Below are 18848 nucleotides of genomic sequence, written 5' to 3'. Positions count from 1 at the left end.
ACATTTGCTGGGGGGAAAACATCTGTTGACCAAGCGGCCAGGTGCCGTCACACAACCACTGTCCATGGTGCTGATTACGGTTGCCGCTATTTATCTGCTACCAATTACATGGAAAATCGTTTCACATTAAAGAAAATAGTACAGTATGCAGCTGTTTACAATGTGCTTACATGAGTGTGCAATATTCAAAGTAGACTCAAGATGTCGCTCTATACTCATAGATACGAAGCTGTGGGATTTATGATTTTTTTTTTTTACCTCACACGAAGCAGGCGTGATTCAACCATTACGAACCAGACCAGCTATTGTTTCGAGAGGTTAATGCATTTATTTTAAGGAGTGTGCTTTTCCCCGACTGAGCTACTAAACAATTTTAATAGTGCTTATGTAATTTAATGAAACATGGACCGCAGAGTTCATCTACTCATGATCTTTTTTTACGGCTTTATTTTTTGCGCGGACACCAGCATTGCAGAACTCAGCTATTCTGTTCCGGAGGAGATGAGACCCGGATCCATTGTTGGGAATATTGCCAAGGACCTCGGACTAGAAGGACGGGCATTGATCTCTCGTAAGGCCCGTATTGATGCTGTTAATGAGGATGTGCGCTACTGCGACATTGACGTCAAAACGGGTAATTTTGTAATCCGGGAGAGGATCGACAGAGAAGAGCTGTGCGGAGAGACGTTGACTTGTATGCTTAAATATGAACTGGTGTTAGAAAGCCCGCTGGAGCTGCATCGCATAACGGTACTCGTTTTGGATGTGAATGACAATTCCCCTGTTTTTCCAAAGGAGGAAATAAAGCTGGACATACACGAATCGGCTGACAAAGGAACTCGATATCGTGTGAATGAAGCAGATGACGCCGACATTGGGCAAAATTCTGTTAAACAATATTTCTTACAAAACAATGCACATTTCGTTTTATCGGTGAAAGAAAATTCTGATGGATCAAATAATCTTGAATTGGTGTTAGACAAAGAGCTTGACCGTGAAACAGAGCATGATTTAAGTGTGGTGCTCAGTGCCAGTGATGGAGGCACTCCAGAAAGATCAGGAACGGCCCTTGTGCACGTCACTGTGCTTGATGCAAATGATAACACCCCAGTATTCGGCCATGATGTTTACAAGGCCACTCTGCCTGAAAACGCAGCGCTGGGAACTGTTGTTGTCACAGTGAGTGCAACGGACGCAGACGATGGCGTCAATGCTGAAATTACTTATGATTTTAGTCGCATTGCGGAAAAGGCTAAAAAAGCATTCTTGATTGATAGTAAAACTGGTGAGATTAAAGTAACAGGGTCACTTGACTTCGAGAGTAATTCCAAATATGAAATGCGGGTGGATGCTAAAGATAGTTATGGTCTTTCATCACATTGTAAAGTAGTGATTGACATCACTGATATGAATGACAACACCCCATTTATACAACTGAAATCTGTGTCTAATCCAGTGCCAGAAAACATACCCCCTGGTACTGAGGTGGGCATCATTAATGTGCAGGACAGAGACTCTGAGCAGAATGGAGAGGTCCGCTGCTCCATTCAACAAAATGCCCCCTTCAAGTTAGTTCCTTCTATTAAAAACTATTATTCTCTGGTGACTACTGGACAACTTGACCGTGAACTAGTATCAGATTACAACATTACAATCAGTGCCATTGACGAGGGCTCTCCTCCTCTGTCCTCCTCCAAAAGTGTTTACTTGTCTGTAGCAGACATCAACGACAACCCACCTGTGTTTGAGGAACAGTCCTACAGTGCATATGTGAGTGAAAATAACAAAGCTGGGTCCACTTTATGTTCTGTTAGTGCTCGAGACCCCGACTGGAGACAGAACGGCACCGTGATTTACTCTCTGTTACCCGCTGAGGTGAACGGTGCTCCAGTGTCCTCCTACGTGTCTGTTAACGGAGACACGGGGGTAATCCACGCCGTCAGGTCGTTTGATTACGAACACTTGAGGAGTTTTCAAGTCCACGTGATGGCCAGAGACAACGGTTCTCCTCCGCTGAGCAGCAACGTGAGCGTCAGTGTGTATGTATCGGACGTGAATGACAACTCTCCTCAGATACTGTACCCCGCCCCGGAGGGCAACTCCTTCATGACCGAGCTGGTCCCCAAAGCTGCACACGGAGGCTCTGTTGTGTCCAAAGTGATAGCGGTGGACGCCGACTCTGGACAGAACGCCTGGCTGTCCTATCATATTGTCAAGTCCACAGATCCGGGACTTTTCACCATTGGTCTCCACAGTGGAGAGATCAGGACCCAGCGGGACATTTCGGAGTCTGACAGCATGAAACAGAACCTGATTGTGTCTGTAAAAGATAACGGACAGCCCCCTCTCTCTGCCACTTGCTCCATGTATTTACTGATTTCGGATAACTTGGCTGAGGTGCCAGAACTGAAGGACATTTCTTATGACGACAAGAATTCCAAAGTGACCTCTTATCTGATCATCGCCCTGGTGTCCGTGTCCACCTTCTTCCTGACCTTCATCATCATCGTCCTGGGCGTGAGGTTTTGTCGCAGGAGAAAGCCCAGACTGTTGTTTGATGGAGCAGTTGCCATCCCCAGCGCGTATCTCCCTCCTAATTACGCAGATGTTGATGGCACAGGAACTTTACGCAGCACCTACAACTATGATGCCTACTTGACAACGGGTTCGAGAACCAGTGACTTTAAATTTGTTTCTTCTCACAATGACAACACGCTGCCTGCTGACCAGACTCTGAGGAAAAGTCCAAGTTACTTTGTTGATGAGCTTCACGATTCTTTTGATCCCCTGGAGGTAGGCAGATTTTTTCACATTTTTAATCCCCAATTTCTGACTACTGATGTTGATTATTTGATGAATTTGTGATAGTGTCAATTCCATCTGATGATTTTTTTTGGGGGGGCAAGTGTTTTGTGTTTCTTTCTTCGATAGGTGTTGTCATGGATGATGCACCATATCAGGCTTCGGTCTGTGTTGTACAATGAAATAGGGATAAATACACTTTGGTAATTGAGAAGTGCATTGTTGGATAATTGTCAAAGCTGAGTTTATACAGCAGATGTCTCAGCCATAAACATTTGTGACAAATAGTTTGTATCCCATAGTTACATGAACTTGCATGTATCTTACTGCATTTTTTAACGTGGTTAACCATTCGGAGTCTTTTCAAGGAGTGGATACTACTAATTAATTGGTGTAGTGAAATAGGCAAGAACACTTCATATCACTTCATTTAGTTTTTCATGAAAGTTAACACAACCTTATTCATATACAAAGTTTTTTTTTAATTTACATTTTTTTTATCCATAGTAAATTGTTTTAATAAATGGTACTCACAGGATTTAGGCTGGGTGCTTGAATCTGGGCTCGATCCTTATTATGTGGAGTTTGCATGTTCAGGGTGTGATTGGCTCTGAATTCTTGAAGACGAAATTCTCATAGTGTGCATGAGTGTGCAGGTTGTCAATGTTGTCATTGTTTTTATATAAGTGTAGACTGTACATTTGCTGAGTTGAGCTGAGTTTCTTTACTATGTTTTCTCGTGATTGGCTGGCAAACTGTCTAGGTAAACGTATTGCCTTCATGACAATTCTTGCTAACGTTCGTAAACTTGTTGGAATAGCAATGACTGATCCTTCCCTGTCCATGGTGCTGAATTCAGTGGAGCTTTTTTTCTCTCTACTGTCCCTTATAAATTTTCTCCAATTTCTGTCTTGTAGTTTAGAAAATCAACAATATTTTAGTAGTTTAGCCTACTTTAGGTAACTTTGATTTGAAAACATGCCTCCTTTTACTTATACCATATATATATATATATATATATATCCTTTTACTTATACTATATATATATATATATATATATATATATATATATATATATATATATACTTATATAACAGCTGGATGTTATGTTGTTAAATGTCCTCTAGAGGTCAGTATGCACTCATGAACAAAAGTTGCTCAGTTTCCCACCCATTCACGTCGACAGTCAATCCAGATTTTAATTTTGTGGAGCTCTAGTTTAATGTCTAACAGTAACTGCTGTGTCCGAAGCTGTAGATATACTAAGGAACGATCATATTGACATCATTGTCCATTTCTGGTCACACTGGAGATGATCCTCACTATTATTTTCAGTGTAATGGAGAACAAAAGATTCGAGCTGTTTGGCTTCGTTTTTCTTTTCTTTTTCCTGCGCACCACCAATGGCGACCTGAGCTATTCTATTCCAGAGGAGATGAAACGAGGAGCTGTAATCGGGAATATCGCCAAGGATTTGGGACTAAATTTGGGCCAGTTGTCTGCTCGTAAAGCACGCATTGATCCAGAGGATAACAACGTACAGCACTGCGGTATCAAGCTCGACACGGGTGACTTGATTGTTCAGGAAAGGATTGACAGAGAGGGGCTTTGTGGCAAAAAGGCGTCGTGTGTTTTAAAACAAGAGCTCGTACTAGAAAGTCCATTAGAGCTACACCGTATTCATATACGTGTTCAAGATATCAATGATAATTCACCACAATTTAATGAAGATTCGCTAAAATTAGAAATTCAGGAATCAGCAGATAAGGGTGCTCGTTTTCTGCTTGGAGAAGCACACGACGGAGACATTGGAGAAAATGCTGTTCAAAGCTACACTTTGCAGGAGAATGATCATTTCAAGTTAAATGTAAAAACTAAACCTGGTGGACGAAAATACAGTGAATTACTCTTAGACAAAGAATTAGATCGAGAAGATAAAAATGACATTAGGCTCTTGCTGACTGCACATGATGGCGGCTCTCCTCAGAGATCAGGAACTGTAGTCATACACGTTACTGTACTGGATGCTAATGACAACGAACCAGTGTTTAGTGAGACCGTATATAAAGCCAACATTCCAGAAAACTCTCCCCAAAATACATTAGTGATTATAGTGAGTGCAAATGATGTAGACGAAGGATTAAATAGTGAAATCACGTATGCATTTGACCATGTTTCTGATGACAGTATCAACGTATTTACTTTACACCCCAAAACTGGAGAAGTGCGAGTGGCTGGTGTTGTTGATTATGAAAAGGTGTCATCTTACGAAATGCAAATAAGCGCTAAAGATGGTCTTGGGTTAGTGTCGTATTCAACATTAAATATTGAATTTACTGATGTGAATGATAACGCTCCTGTGATCAATTTAAAGTCTTTCTCTAATCCAATACCTGAGAATGTGTCACCTGGTACAGAGGTGGGCATCATTAATGTGCAGGACAGAGACTCTGAGCACAACGGACAGGTCCGCTGCTCCATTAAACAAAATGTCCCTTTTAAACTAGTTCCTTCTATTAAAAATTATTATTCTTTAGTGACCACAGGACAGCTGGACCGTGAATTAGTGTCAGATTACAACATTACAATCAATGCCATTGACGAGGGCTCTCCTCCTCTGTCCTCCTCCAAAAGTATTTACTTGTATGTAGCAGACATCAACGACAACCCACCTGTGTTTGAGGAACAGTCCTACAGCGCATATGTGGGTGAAAATAACAAAGCTGGCTCCACTTTATGTTCTGTTAGTGCTCGAGACCCCGACTGGAGACAGAACGGCACAGTGATTTACTCCCTGTTACCTGCTGAGGTGAACGGTGCCCCAGTGTCCTCCTACGTTTCTGTTAATGGAGACACGGGGGTGATCCACGCCGTCAGGTCGTTTGATTACGAACACTTGAGGAGTTTTCAAGTCCACGTGATGGCCAGAGACAACGGTTCTCCTCCGCTGAGCAGCAACGTGAGCGTCAGTGTGTACGTGTCCGACATGAATGACAACTCTCCTCAGATACTGTACCCCGCCCCGGAGGGCAACTCCTTCATGACCGAGCTGGTCCCCAAAGCTGCACACGGAGGCTCTGTGGTGTCCAAAGTGATAGCAGTGGACGCCGACTCTGGACAGAACGCCTGGCTGTCCTATCATATTGTCAAGTCCACAGATCCGGGACTTTTCACCATTGGGCTCCACAGTGGAGAGATCAGGACCCAGCGGGACATTTCGGAGTCTGACAGCATGAAACAGAACCTGATTGTGGCCGTGAAAGATAACGGACAGCCCCCTCTCTCTGCCACCTGCTCCATGTATTTACTGATTTCGGATAACTTGGCTGAGGTGCCAGAATTGAAGGACATTTCTTATGATGACAAGAATTCCAAAGTGACCTCTTACCTGATCATCGCCCTGGTGTCCGTGTCCACCTTTTTCCTGACCTTCATCATTATCGTCCTGGTTGTGAGGTTTTGTCGCAGGAGAAAGCCCAGACTGTTGTTTGATGGAGCAGTTGCCATCCCCAGCACGTATCTCCCTCCTAATTACGCAGATGTTGACGGCATAGGAACTTTACGCAGCACCTACAACTATGACGCCTACTTGACAACGGGTTCGAGAACCAGTGACTTTAAGTTTGTTTCTTCTTACAATGACAACACGCTGCCTGCTGACCAGACTCTGAGGAAAAGTCCAAGTGACTTTGCTGATGACCTTCACGATCCTTTCGACCCCTTGGAGGTAGGCCTATACTATCTTTGAAATATTGAAGTTATTTCAGAATATTACATCGTGACTCAGTGTGAGAATTTCTTTATTATGGCTTTCTGACAACTATCCATAACTCCTTTTATAAATCTTAGTCCATCATAATAAAAGTTTTTCCGTTTTAATAAAAAAATTCCATACTTTCTAACATGGAAAAGAAACGTAATAAAGCCAAGCAAATTCCACGATGTTAGGAGAGCTTGAGAAAAAAAAAACAGATTTAATTTGACTTTGGGCTTTTATTTACTGAAAAGATTCCTCTGATTACTAATTTAGCGTGTTCAATCAGATATTCCTAATAGTCGGTTGGGTAGAACAAAATGCTTGTCAAGCACAATGCAGCGCACATTACTTAAATAAGTGAGAACAAATATTCATGACTATAAATATTTGTTCAATTGATCTTGACGGATTTGTGAATTTTGAGGAAACAATTATTCTGGGATCGGCTACTTAAATATAATCCAAATTTTTGTTTCCCCCCCCCCCACGTCTGTGAATTTTTAAAGGGCGTATTTTGTTTTAACTAGGATTTGAATTGTTGTTTTACATCTGCAAATATATATTTTTTCCTTGTGATTATAAAAAACATTTCAAAATAACGTGCATTTACTGTTCTAAATTACAGTTTACTTTTAAATCAAAGAAGCCATGTATTTTTTTTGCTTCACTTCCTATAATAATAATAATTATAATAATCATACAAACTTACCAAATCCCGATACATTTACAGTGTATAGTGTATGTATTTATAGTATCACGTTAAGCATGTATATAATAATAATAATAATATTATTATTATTATTATTATTATTATTATTATTATTATTATTATTATTAACAACAATAATAATAATAACAACTTTACATTTGGTCATTTGCCATTGTCACAGTTTACTACATGTGTCAAGAACAAAGTAGTTTAATAACTTCTTGATCTGATTTTAAAAGTGGCGTGTCTCCAAGCAACAAAAAAAACTATATGTAATATTTAAAACGTACCTCCTAGTGGCGCTGTCCACCATGAATGATCTGAAGCTGCAGACCGTCCAAGCAACATTTCCTCATTACTTGATCACTATTTGACGGATACGGTGGAGGCGCAAATTGGATCATCTTCCGTGTGTTACCATTAGAGGACATATATTTTTCTCGCTGTTTTTTTTTTTTTGTAGGAAAGTGTGGCTATTCAGCATCGTTTTTTATCCGGGAAAATGAAGTCATTCTCATTGTTGGACCTGACGGCGTTGTTGTGCTGGTTTCTTTTTACGCCGCAAAGTGTGTGCGGGGATGTGGCCTATTCTATTCCCGAGGAGATGAAGCGCGGATCTATTGTTGGAAATCTAGCAAAAGATATCGGAATTGAGGTGGGCAAGCTGTTGACTCGACGGGCTCGGATTGATGGAGATGGCAACAGCAAACGGTATTTCGACATGAATTTGAACACTGGAGATATTATTGTTGCAGACCGGATTGATCGAGAGGGGCTTTGTGCCAAAAAGCCGTCCTGCATTTTGAAACAGGAGCTCGTTTTGGAAGAGCCTTTAGAATTGCATCGGATCAATATTCACGTTCATGACATTAATGATAACTCACCTCAGTTTAAAAAGAATATAATTAATTTGGAGATAAGTGAATCTGCAGTTAAAGGGAGTCGCTACCGTTTAGATGAGGCCCACGACGCAGATGTGGGGCAGAACGCTATACAGAGCTATGCAATCGAAACAAATCAACACTTTAAATTAAATGTTGTTGCAAAAAGTGCTGGAGGGAAGTATGGCGAGTTAGTAATAGAAAAGGAGCTTGACAGAGAGCAAGAAAAGGAGCTAACACTTGTGCTTATTGCAACGGACGGTGGCACACCTCAGAGATCAGGCACTGTAGCTTTACATGTCACCGTGCTGGATGCGAATGATAACGCCCCAGTGTTCAGCCAAGCAATTTATAAAGTCAATCTCCCTGAAAACTCTCCCCTTGATACAGTTGTGATTAATGTAAGTGCAAATGATGCTGATGAGGGAGCCAATAGCGAACTAACATACGAATTTGATCACATCTCTGATGAAACTAATAGTGTGTTTGCTCTTGACAAAGACACTGGTGCAGTTAGTGTGTGTGGATCCATAGATTATGAGGATGTGTCGTCCTATGAAATGCAAATTACAGTTAAAGATGGCTTAGGGTTGGTGGCATCGTGTACACTAATAATTGACGTCACTGATGTCAATGACAATGCTCCGATAATGTTTGTTAAGTCATTGAAAAATCCCATTCCAGAAAACACTCCGACTGGTACTGAGGTGGGCATCATTAATGTGCAGGACAGAGACTCTGAGCAGAACGGACAAGTCCGTTGTTCCATTCAACAAAATGTCCCCTTTAAATTAATTCCTTCTATCAAGAATTATTATTCTTTGGTGACCACAGGACAACTGGACCGTGAACTAGTATCAGATTACAACATTACACTCAGTGCCACTGACGAGGGTTCTCCTCCTCTGTCCTCCTCGAAAAGTGTTCACTTGTCTGTGGGAGACATCAACGACAACCCACCTGTGTTTGAGGAAGAGTCCTACAGCGCATATGTGAGTGAAAATAACAAAGCTGGCTCCACGTTATGCTCTGTTAGCGCTCGAGACCCCGACTGGAGACAGAACGGCACAGTGATTTACTCCCTGTTACCTGCTGAGGTGAATGGGGCACCGATGTCCTCCTACGTGTCTGTTAACGGAGACACGGGGGTGATGCACGCCGTCAGGTCTTTTGATTACGAACACTTGAGGAGTTTTCAAGTCCACGTGATGGCCAGAGACAACGGTTCTCCTCCGCTGAGCAGCAACGTGAGCGTCAGTGTGTACGTATCGGACGTGAACGACAACTCTCCTCAGATACTGTACCCCGCCCCGGAGGGCAACTCCTTCATGACCGAGCTGGTCCCCAAAGCTGCACACGGAGGCTCTGTGGTGTCCAAAGTGATAGCGGTGGACGCCGACTCTGGACAGAACGCCTGGCTGTCCTATTATATTGTCAAGTCCACAGATCCGGGACTTTTCACCATTGGTCTCCACAGTGGAGAGATCAGGACCCAGCGGGACATTTCGGAGTCTGACAGCATGAAACAGAACCTGATTGTGGCCGTGAAAGATAACGGACAGCCCCCTCTCTCTGCCACCTGCTCCATGTATTTACTGATTTCGGATAACTTGGCTGAGGTGCCAGAATTGAAGGACATTTCTTATGACGACAAGAATTCCAAAGTGACCTCTTATCTGATCATCGCCCTGGTGTCCGTGTCCACCTTCTTCCTGACCTTCATCATCATCGTCCTGGGTGTGAGGTTTTGTCGCAGGAGAAAGCCCAGACTGTTGTTTGATGGAGCAGTTGCCATCCCCAGCGCGTATCTCCCTCCTAATTACGCAGATGTTGACGGCACAGGAACTTTACGCAGCACCTACAACTATGACGCCTACTTGACAACGGGTTCAAGAACCAGCGACTTTAAGTTTGTGTCTTCTTACAATGACAACACGCTGCCTGCTAACCAGACTCTCAGGAAAAGCCCAAGTGATTTTGTCGAGGACCTTCACGATTCATTTGACCCCCTAGAGGTAGGCACCCGAAATATTTAAATGTCTTACTACTATAATATTTCATTTTGACAAGAATAATGATCACTACAAAAATCAATTGTTTAATTTACATCCTGATAGCAATTTGTCACGGTTGTCTTGATAATGACCAACATCACTCAAGTGCTAGCTGGGCATTACTTCCAAAATAATACTTAAGTCATTTTATTTTCTCTTAGTCTAATGATGCATCTCAAGTGGTGCCAGGCATTAGAACAAACCAGAAAGAAAGATCTAATATTTATTTTTCCTTGGCTGTATGTCAACATTTCTGTCGCCACTCCCTTCAGGAGACCAATCATATTTTTTCACCCGAACTTGACCACCCATCTATGGTCTTCAACTGGAAACTGTAGTTCTGATAAATCTCTTTGTAGAAGTCCATGCCAACTTCATTAACTGAGGAAGCCATTTAATGACCATTGACCTTGCTTTTTTGGTGATAAAGGTCAATGTATATTTTTCTCTCTCTGTAAACTATCTGCTAAATTGAATACTAAATGAGTTTATTCAGTTGCAAGGCAGCCTTCCCTGAACAGAAAGTATGGTTTAAAAAAAATGGATAGACGAGTGAACGGATGGCCAATTTCAGCACATGTACAATGTGGCCTGACTATTTAACAACTGGCACAATTTTTCTATTTGCTCCCAATTAAATAAAACGTATTGCAGATTTACTTGTTTAGCATTTACTTAAGTTGTTTCTTACAAGATCTCTGATGGGGAATCTGGTGCAATGGTTTTAAACTTGGATTATTTTTCGTCAGATTTACATACGAGGTACATCGGAGAAGGTTTGTTTAATTCACACCTCTGACCTTGGTGCTGAATTTTGCAATGCTGTTCATGAGATTTATTTTCAGAGTCACTTTTCCCATTTCTTGCTTTTCTGTCATTATTCTCTACATAATTATGTAACAATGAGACACCTGTTTTATATAAAAATCTAAAACAACAACAACAACAATTTGAGAATGTTAATCTGAGAACTATTTTGAGTGGACAGCAAATTTGTTGACACATACCCTTCCTTTTAAAATAGTTTTTCATTTATTGTAAAAACATTTCAAGTTCAATCACAATGCTATCTTCCACAAACTTTTTTAAACCAAACATTAAGATATTATTTTCATGTTAATTTTCATTTTACTCTCTTTAAAGCCTATTTAATAAGAATGTTGGTGACTTCCTCGTTCACTCTTACTTGACTTACTGTTGGCTCTCATAGAATTGTTTAGTGATAGGAACGGTAGCAATGCAAGCATTTATTAAAAGTTTATTGGTCCACTTAAAGTCAAATAACCCTCTATATTAGAATAAAAAAGAGGATAAGAATACATTACAATACATTACAATCGCAGTATTTTAACTGGACACATGGTGTCACCACAGACCAGCAGGATTCATAATGTTAGGAGTGTGTTGCACGCCAAACAAAACTGGACTCCAGTGTTCACCACAGCGTTAAAAACAGAAGACAAAGGACAAAGACGACTCTGACCGAGTGAGCTTCTGATTCTTTTGCAGTATTTTGCGTTTCTACCAGAGAATGGCGCACACACAGCGCAACAACCAAAACTGGAGCGTTGCCTTTTTCTTTCTTCTAATCGGATATGCACACGGAGATCTCAGCTATTCTGTTCAAGAGGAGCTGAAACGCGGATCTGTTATTGGAAATATCGCTAAGGATCTCGGATTGGAGGTGGGGAAACTGTCTGCTCGCAAGGCTCGTGTTGATATGGAAAATAGCAACACACAGTATTGCGGAATAAGCCTCCGGACGGGGGAATTAATAGTTGCTGACAGAATCGACAGAGAGGAGCACTGCGGGGAAAAGCCTTCGTGTGTTCTTAAATTTGAACTGCTGCTGGAAAATCCTTTGGAATTGCACCGGTTGTCTTTGCAAATTCAAGATGTGAATGATAATTCCCCTATTTTCTCTAAAGATTTTGTGAAGCTGGAAATAAGTGAATCTGCTGTCAAAGGAGCCAAATATCGCATTAATGCAGCTCATGATGCGGATATAGGCACGAATGCCGTTCAAAGCTACATTTTGCAAGAAAATTCAAATTTTGTGTTTCACATTCAAACATCAAACGCCGGTGGTAAAGATGGTGAGCTGATTTTAAATAAGGAATTAGACAGAGAAGAGCAGCAGGAAATTAAATTATTGTTAACGGCCATGGATGGTGGTTCTCCTCAGAGATCTGGTACTGTAGTCATTCATGTCATTGTGCTTGATGCTAATGACAACGCCCCAGTTTTTACTCAGGCTGTTTATAGAACATCTGTAAAGGAAGATGCAGCCATAAAAACCCCAGTTATCACTGTGAGTGCATCAGATGCAGATGAAGGAATTAATGGAGAGGTTACATATGAGTTCAGCAGGCTGTCTGATAAAGCAAAAAAAATGTTCTCCCTCAATCAGAAAACGGGAGAAATTGTTGTGGTAGGTGAATTAGATTACGAAGACGGATCAAAACATGAAGTTTTTGTTGAAGCCAAAGACGGTTATGGCCTTTCTTCAAAGGCAGAAGTAATTATTGATATAATTGATGTAAACGACAATGCCCCTGTGATCAATTTAAAGTCATTATCCAACCCAATATCAGAGAATGTGTCACCTGGTACTGAGGTGGGCATCATTAATGTGCAGGACAGAGACTCTGAGGAGAATGGAAAGGTCCGCTGCTCCATTCAACCAAGTGTCCCCTTCAAGTTAGTTCCTTCTATTAAAAACTATTATTCTGTGGTGACAACTGGACAACTTGACCGTGAATTAGTGTCTGATTACAACATTACAATCAGTGCCACTGACGAGGGCTCTCCTCCTCTGTCCTCCTCCAAAAGTGTTCACTTATCTGTAGGAGACATCAACGACAACCCACCTGTGTTTGAGAAACAGTCCTACAGCGCATATGTGAGTGAAAATAATAAAGCTGGCTCCACTTTATGCTCTGTTAGCGCTCGAGACCCCGACTGGAGACAGAACGGCACTGTGATTTACTCTCTGTTACCCGCTGAGGTTAACGGTGCCCCGGTATCCTCCTTTGTGTCTGTTAACGGAGACACGGGGCTGATCCACGCCGTCAGGTCGTTTGATTACGAACATTTGAGGAGTTTTCAAATCCACGTGATGGCCAGAGACAACGGTTCTCCTCCGCTAAGCAGCAACGTGAGCGTCAGTGTGTACATATCGGATGTGAATGACAACTCTCCTCAGATACTGTACCCCGCCCCGGAGGGCAACTCCTTGATGACCGAGCTGGTCCCCAAATCTGCACACGGAGGCTCTGTGGTGTCCAAAGTGATAGCAGTGGACGCTGACTCTGGACAGAACGCCTGGCTGTCCTATCATATTGTCAAGTCCACAGATCCGGGACTTTTCACCATTGGTCTCCACAATGGAGAGATCAGGACCCAGAGGGACATTTCAGAGTCTGACAGCATGAAACAGAACCTGATTGTGGCCGTGAAAGATAACGGACAGCCCCTTCTCTCTGCCACCTGCTCCATGTATTTACTAATTTCAGATAACTTGGCTGAGGTGCCAGAACTGAAGGACATTTCTTATGACGACAAGAATTCCAAAGTTACCTCTTATCTGATCATCGCCCTGGTGTCCGTGTCCACCTTCTTCCTGACCTTCATCATCATCGTCCTGGGTGTGAGGTTTTGTCGCAGGAGAAAGCCCAGACTGTTGTTTGATGGAGCAGTTGCCATCCCCAGCGCGTATCTCCCTCCTAATTACGCAGATGTTGACGGCACAGGAACTTTACGCAGCACCTACAACTATGACGCCTACTTGACAACGGGTTCAAGAACCAGCGACTTTAAGTTTGTGTCTTCTTACAATGACAACACGCTGCCTGCTAACCAGACTCTCAGGAAAAGCCCGAGTGACTTCGTTGATGAGCTTCAAGATTCTTTTGACCCCCTAGAGGTAGGCACCCTATGACAGATTTGAATGCCATTATTTTAGCGAATGTCAACTTTTATAGCTACTTGCTTTGCTTCAGTACACCTTTTTTTTTTACAGTAACATGATCACACTTTTTTGCAAATTTTTTTTTTTCATTTTGAAAGTTTCACGTTGATAACCTCTTTGTAGAAGTCTAGTCAACTTAATTAACAGAGTAATTGTTGACCTTTAGTTCTGTCAGCATGTTTGTAATTTTACTGCTTATTTTGTGCCTGAACGCTGTAAGAGTTGTCAAGCTTTTGTTTTCAATTTATCAGTTTATACTGGTTTTGAGATTGTGGTTGAGATGTTTTTGTTTTTGTGAGGAAGGTCAATATAGATGTTTGTCCGCAAACTGTCTGCTAAATTGAATGTGATTGTGAGATAAGTTTTGTGAGCTAATATTAGTTGCATCTTTCTCATGAACAGAAATAGGGAGTGTGGTACTATATACAAATAGATGGATTGGTGAATGGATGAACAATTCCAGCAAATGTAGCTTGACTGTTCAACAACTTGCAGCATTTTGTCTCCTTTGCATCTGTTCAGGCAAACAAACAATGCCGATGTAGTTGTTCACAATATTTACTCTAGTCGTTTCTTCCTTTATCGCTTTTAGAGAACGATGGCCAACTGATCATGCTTTATTTTCTATACAGTTTTATAAAGGACATATAGATGAGAAAGTGATGATTATTTCACACCTCTGTCCTTGGTGCTGAATATTGCTACACTTCTTGGGATTTATTTTCTGTCTACTCTCATTTTATCTCATTTTTCCTTTGTTTATAAGTTTAGCCAAGTGGCTATATTACACTGTGAAATTTGTCTTGATAAAAAAAAGAACATATTTTAAACTAAATGTTACTTTGCTTAATACACCCAATTGGTTGACACACATTTTTTTTTTAAATAGATTGAAGTAGAAACTATTGAATTTTTAATAAGACTGTATGTGTGTCTTTGTTGTTCACACTTTTTAAGTCTTCAAATGCAATTAAATGTAATTCCTATTACTTCATTATTTACAATAACAGGAAAAATAGCACGTCTAAAAGCGATGATTAATCATCGCTTTTAGACGTGCTACTTTTCACCGTGAAAAAGTCAAATGAATAGGCTTCGAGTGTATTACATTACAAACGCAGTATTTTATTTTGACACATGGTGTCACCATAGACCAGCAGAGAATTCATAATGTTTAGTGTGTGTTGCACGCACATAGAACTGGACTCCAGTGTTCTTCAAAGCGTTAAAAACAGAAGACAAAGGACAAAGACGAGTATGACCGAATAAGCGTCTGATTATTTTGCAGTATTTTGTGTTTCTATCAGAGAATGGCGCGCACACGGCAAATCGTGCACAACTGGAGCGTTGCCTTTTTCTTCGTACTGCTCGGATATGCACACGGAGATATCAGCTATTCTGTTCAAGAGGAGCTGAAACGCGGATCTGTTATTGGAAATATCGCAAAGGATCTAGGTTTGGAGGTGAATAAATTATCTGTTCGCAAGGCTCGTGTTGATATGGAAAATAGCAACAAACAATATTGCGGAATAAACCTCCAGACGGGGGATTTAATGGTTGCAGACAGAATCGACAGAGAGGAGCACTGCGGGGAAAAGCCTTCGTGTGTTCTTAAATTCGAACTGCTGCTGGAAAATCCTTTGGAATTGCATTGGTTGTCTTTGCAAATTCAGGATATGAATGATAATTCCCCCATTTTCTCTAAGGATTATGTGAAGCTGGAAATACGTGAATCTGCTGACAAAGGAGCCAAATATCGCATTAATGCAGCTCATGATGCGGATATAGGAACAAATTCTGTTCAAAGCTACATTTTGCAAGAAAATTCAAATTTTGTGTTTCGCATTCAAACGACAAATGAAGGCAGCAAATATGGTGAGCTTATTTTAAATAAGGAATTAGACAGAGAAGAGCAGCAGGAAATACAATTATTGTTAACGGCCATGGATGGTGGTTCTCCTCAGAGATCTGGTACTGTAGTCATTCATGTCATTGTGCTTGATGCTAATGACAACGCCCCAGTTTTTACTCAGGCTGTTTATAGAACATCTGTAAAGGAAGATGCAGCCATAAAAATCCCAGTTATCACTGTTAGTGCATCAGATGCAGATGATGGAATTAATGGAGATGTTACATATGAGTTCAGCAGGCTGTCTGATAAAGCAAAAAGTATGTTCTCTCTTAATCAGAAAACGGGAGAAATTGTTGTGGTAGGTGAGATCGATTATGAAGATGCATCAAGTCATGAAGTGTTGGTTGAAGCCAAAGACGGTTATGGTCTGTCATCTGAGGCAAAAGTAATTATTAATATAATTGATGTAAATGACAATGCCCCTGTGATCAATTTAAAGTCATTATCTAATCCAGTGGAAGAAAATGTGTCACCTGGTACTGAGGTGGGAATCATTAATGTGCAGGACAGAGACACTGAGCAGAATGGACAGGTGCGCTGCTCCATTCAACAAAATAACTTCTTCAAGTTAGTTCCTTCTATTAAAAACTATTATTCTCTGGTGACTGCTGGACTTCTAGACCGTGAACTAGTATCAGATTACAATATTACAATCAGTGCCATTGACGAGGGTTCTCCTCCTCTGTCCTCCTTGAAAAGTGTTCACTTATCTGTAGCAGACATCAACGACAACCCACCTGTGTTTGAGGAACAGTCCTACAGCGCATATGTGAGTGAAAATAACAAAGCTGGCTCCACGTTATGCTCTGTTAGCGCTCGAGACCCCGACTGGAGACAGAACGGCACTGTGATTTACTCTCTGTTACCCGCTGAGGTTAACGGTGCCCCAATGTCCTCCTACGTTTCTGTTAATGGAGACACGGGGGCGATCCACGCCGTCAGGATGTTTGATTACGAACACTTGAGGAATTTTCAAGTCCACGTGATGGCCAGAGACAACGGTTCTCCTCCGCTGAGCAGCAACGTGAGCGTCAGTGTGTACATATCGGACGTGAATGACAACTCTCCTCAGATACTGTACCCCGCCCCGGAGGGCAACTCTTTCATGACCGAGCTGGTCCCCAAAGCTGCACATGCAGGCTCTGTTGTGTCCAAAGTGATAGCGGTGGACGCCGACTCTGGACAGAATGCCTGGCTGTCCTATCATATTGTCAAGTCCACAGATCCGGGACTTTTCACCATTGGTCTCCACAGTGGAGAGATCAGGACCCAGCGGGACATTTCGGAGTCTGACAGCATGAAACAAAACCTGATTGTGGCCGTGAAAGATAACGGACAGCCCCCTCTCTCTGCCACCTGCTCCATGTATTTACTAATTTCGGATAACTTGGCTGAGGTGCCAGAACTGAAGGACATTTCTTATGATGACAATAATTCCAAAGTGACCTCTTACCTGATTATTGCCCTGGTGTCCGTGTCCACCTTCTTCTTGACCTTCATCATCATCGTCCTGGGTGTGAGGTTTTGTCGCAGGAGAAAGCCCAGACTTTTGTTTGATGGAGCAGTTGCCATCCCCAGCGCGTATCTCCCTCCTAATTACGCAGATGTTGATGGCACAGGAACTTTACACAGCACCTACAACTATGACACCTACATGACAACAGGTTCCAGAACCAGTGACTTTAAGTTTGTGTCTTCTTACAAGGACAACACGCTGCTTGCTGATCGGACTCTCAGGAAAAGTCCAAGTGACTTTGTTGATGAGCTTCATGATTCGTTTGACCCTTTGGAGGTAGGCACCTTATACTAGATTTTCTTAGCTGTGTTGCTTGTTAGTCACATTGGAAATATTTTATGCACCCTCTCACTCGTTTAACTTCAGAAAATGAATAATGTATTTTTTTCCCCACCGCAACTTGACCACATGTCTTTTTAATAGTTTGACTATATAGTCTACTGCTAATCATGTTTGTGGAAGTCCATGAAACTTTAATAACTGATGAAGAAATTGATGACATTTGACCTATAGATCCTGGAAACATTTGCCCATTTGCTTTTTTATGGAGTAGTCAAGCTCTTTGTCTCCATCTTTTAAGTCTATTTAGGGCTTGTGGGTAATACATTTGTTGTTGTTGTGTTTTTTTTTGGTGGTTTTGAAGGTCGATGTTTCTCTTTCAGTAATTTAGTCATTAGAATATATATTGAGTTATATTGAGATTGTTGCGATGCAGTTTTAATTGGAAGTATGTTATAAAATTGATTATGTAACGCTTATGGGCTATGGCGGTTGACTGCGCCTATATAAGCCGCAACAGAAGTCTGGTTCTTTATGGAGCTTGAGTTGTGAATGAACACAGGAGCCAGTAGTAGACTATATGATATATTGGTGTGAAGCGCATAAGGAAAAACAAAACACAAATCATTTATATCTGTAGCAATGGATCAACAGGGATGGAACCCAGAGGGCTAGTGGATTCACATAAGGAAAACAAACAAACAAATAAATAAATGAATAATCGATTACTCAACCCACCAAACGCAAAACGCTAGAGTCCTTTCAGAAGGACCAGGGATTAGTTCATTAGTCCATAAACAACATAGTGTATTGCACAAAGGCTTACCATTCAGTAGCACGTAGCGAGTAGCGACTTGCAATGGCCTTAAAAATTCTGGCAAGACGCGAGAGCGCGCCGCAGCCACCGCGGAAAAAAATGAGGAAGTGTATAATAGGAAGTAACCGCCAAAATAAAGGTTTTCCACTGT

General features: G+C 41.5%; 1 protein-coding gene across 16 annotated transcripts in view; it reads left to right on the top strand.

Annotated features, from left to right (window-relative positions):
• Positions 1-18848, top strand: part of LOC147168452 (protocadherin gamma-A11-like) — a 284949-nt gene that overhangs the window by 15452 nt on the left and 250649 nt on the right. For 2 of the 16 annotated variants that reach the window (XM_086084341.1, XM_086084319.1), the window contains exon 1: positions 7646-10164. The exons of 8 other annotated variants lie outside the window; for them this stretch is intronic. In XM_086084341.1, the coding sequence (XP_085940467.1) occupies positions 7771-10164 (2394 nt within the window). In that variant the 5' untranslated portion in view covers positions 7646-7770. Of the gene's footprint in view, positions 1-301; positions 2794-4015; positions 6530-7645; positions 10165-11655; positions 14129-18848 lie in introns of those variants that run through there. 6 more of the 16 variants (XM_086084322.1, XM_086084343.1, XM_086084312.1 and 3 more) reach the window with 6 other exon arrangements.

The sequence above is a fragment of the Leptonotus elevatus genome, chromosome 9 (genome assembly GCF_054856555.1).
Source record: "Leptonotus elevatus isolate MCC_2025b chromosome 9, RoL_Lele_1.0, whole genome shotgun sequence".
Taxonomy (NCBI): Eukaryota; Metazoa; Chordata; class Actinopteri; order Syngnathiformes; family Syngnathidae; genus Leptonotus; species Leptonotus elevatus.
Note: the sequence above shows the minus strand (reverse complement) of the source record. Positions and strands in the feature narration are given on the sequence as shown.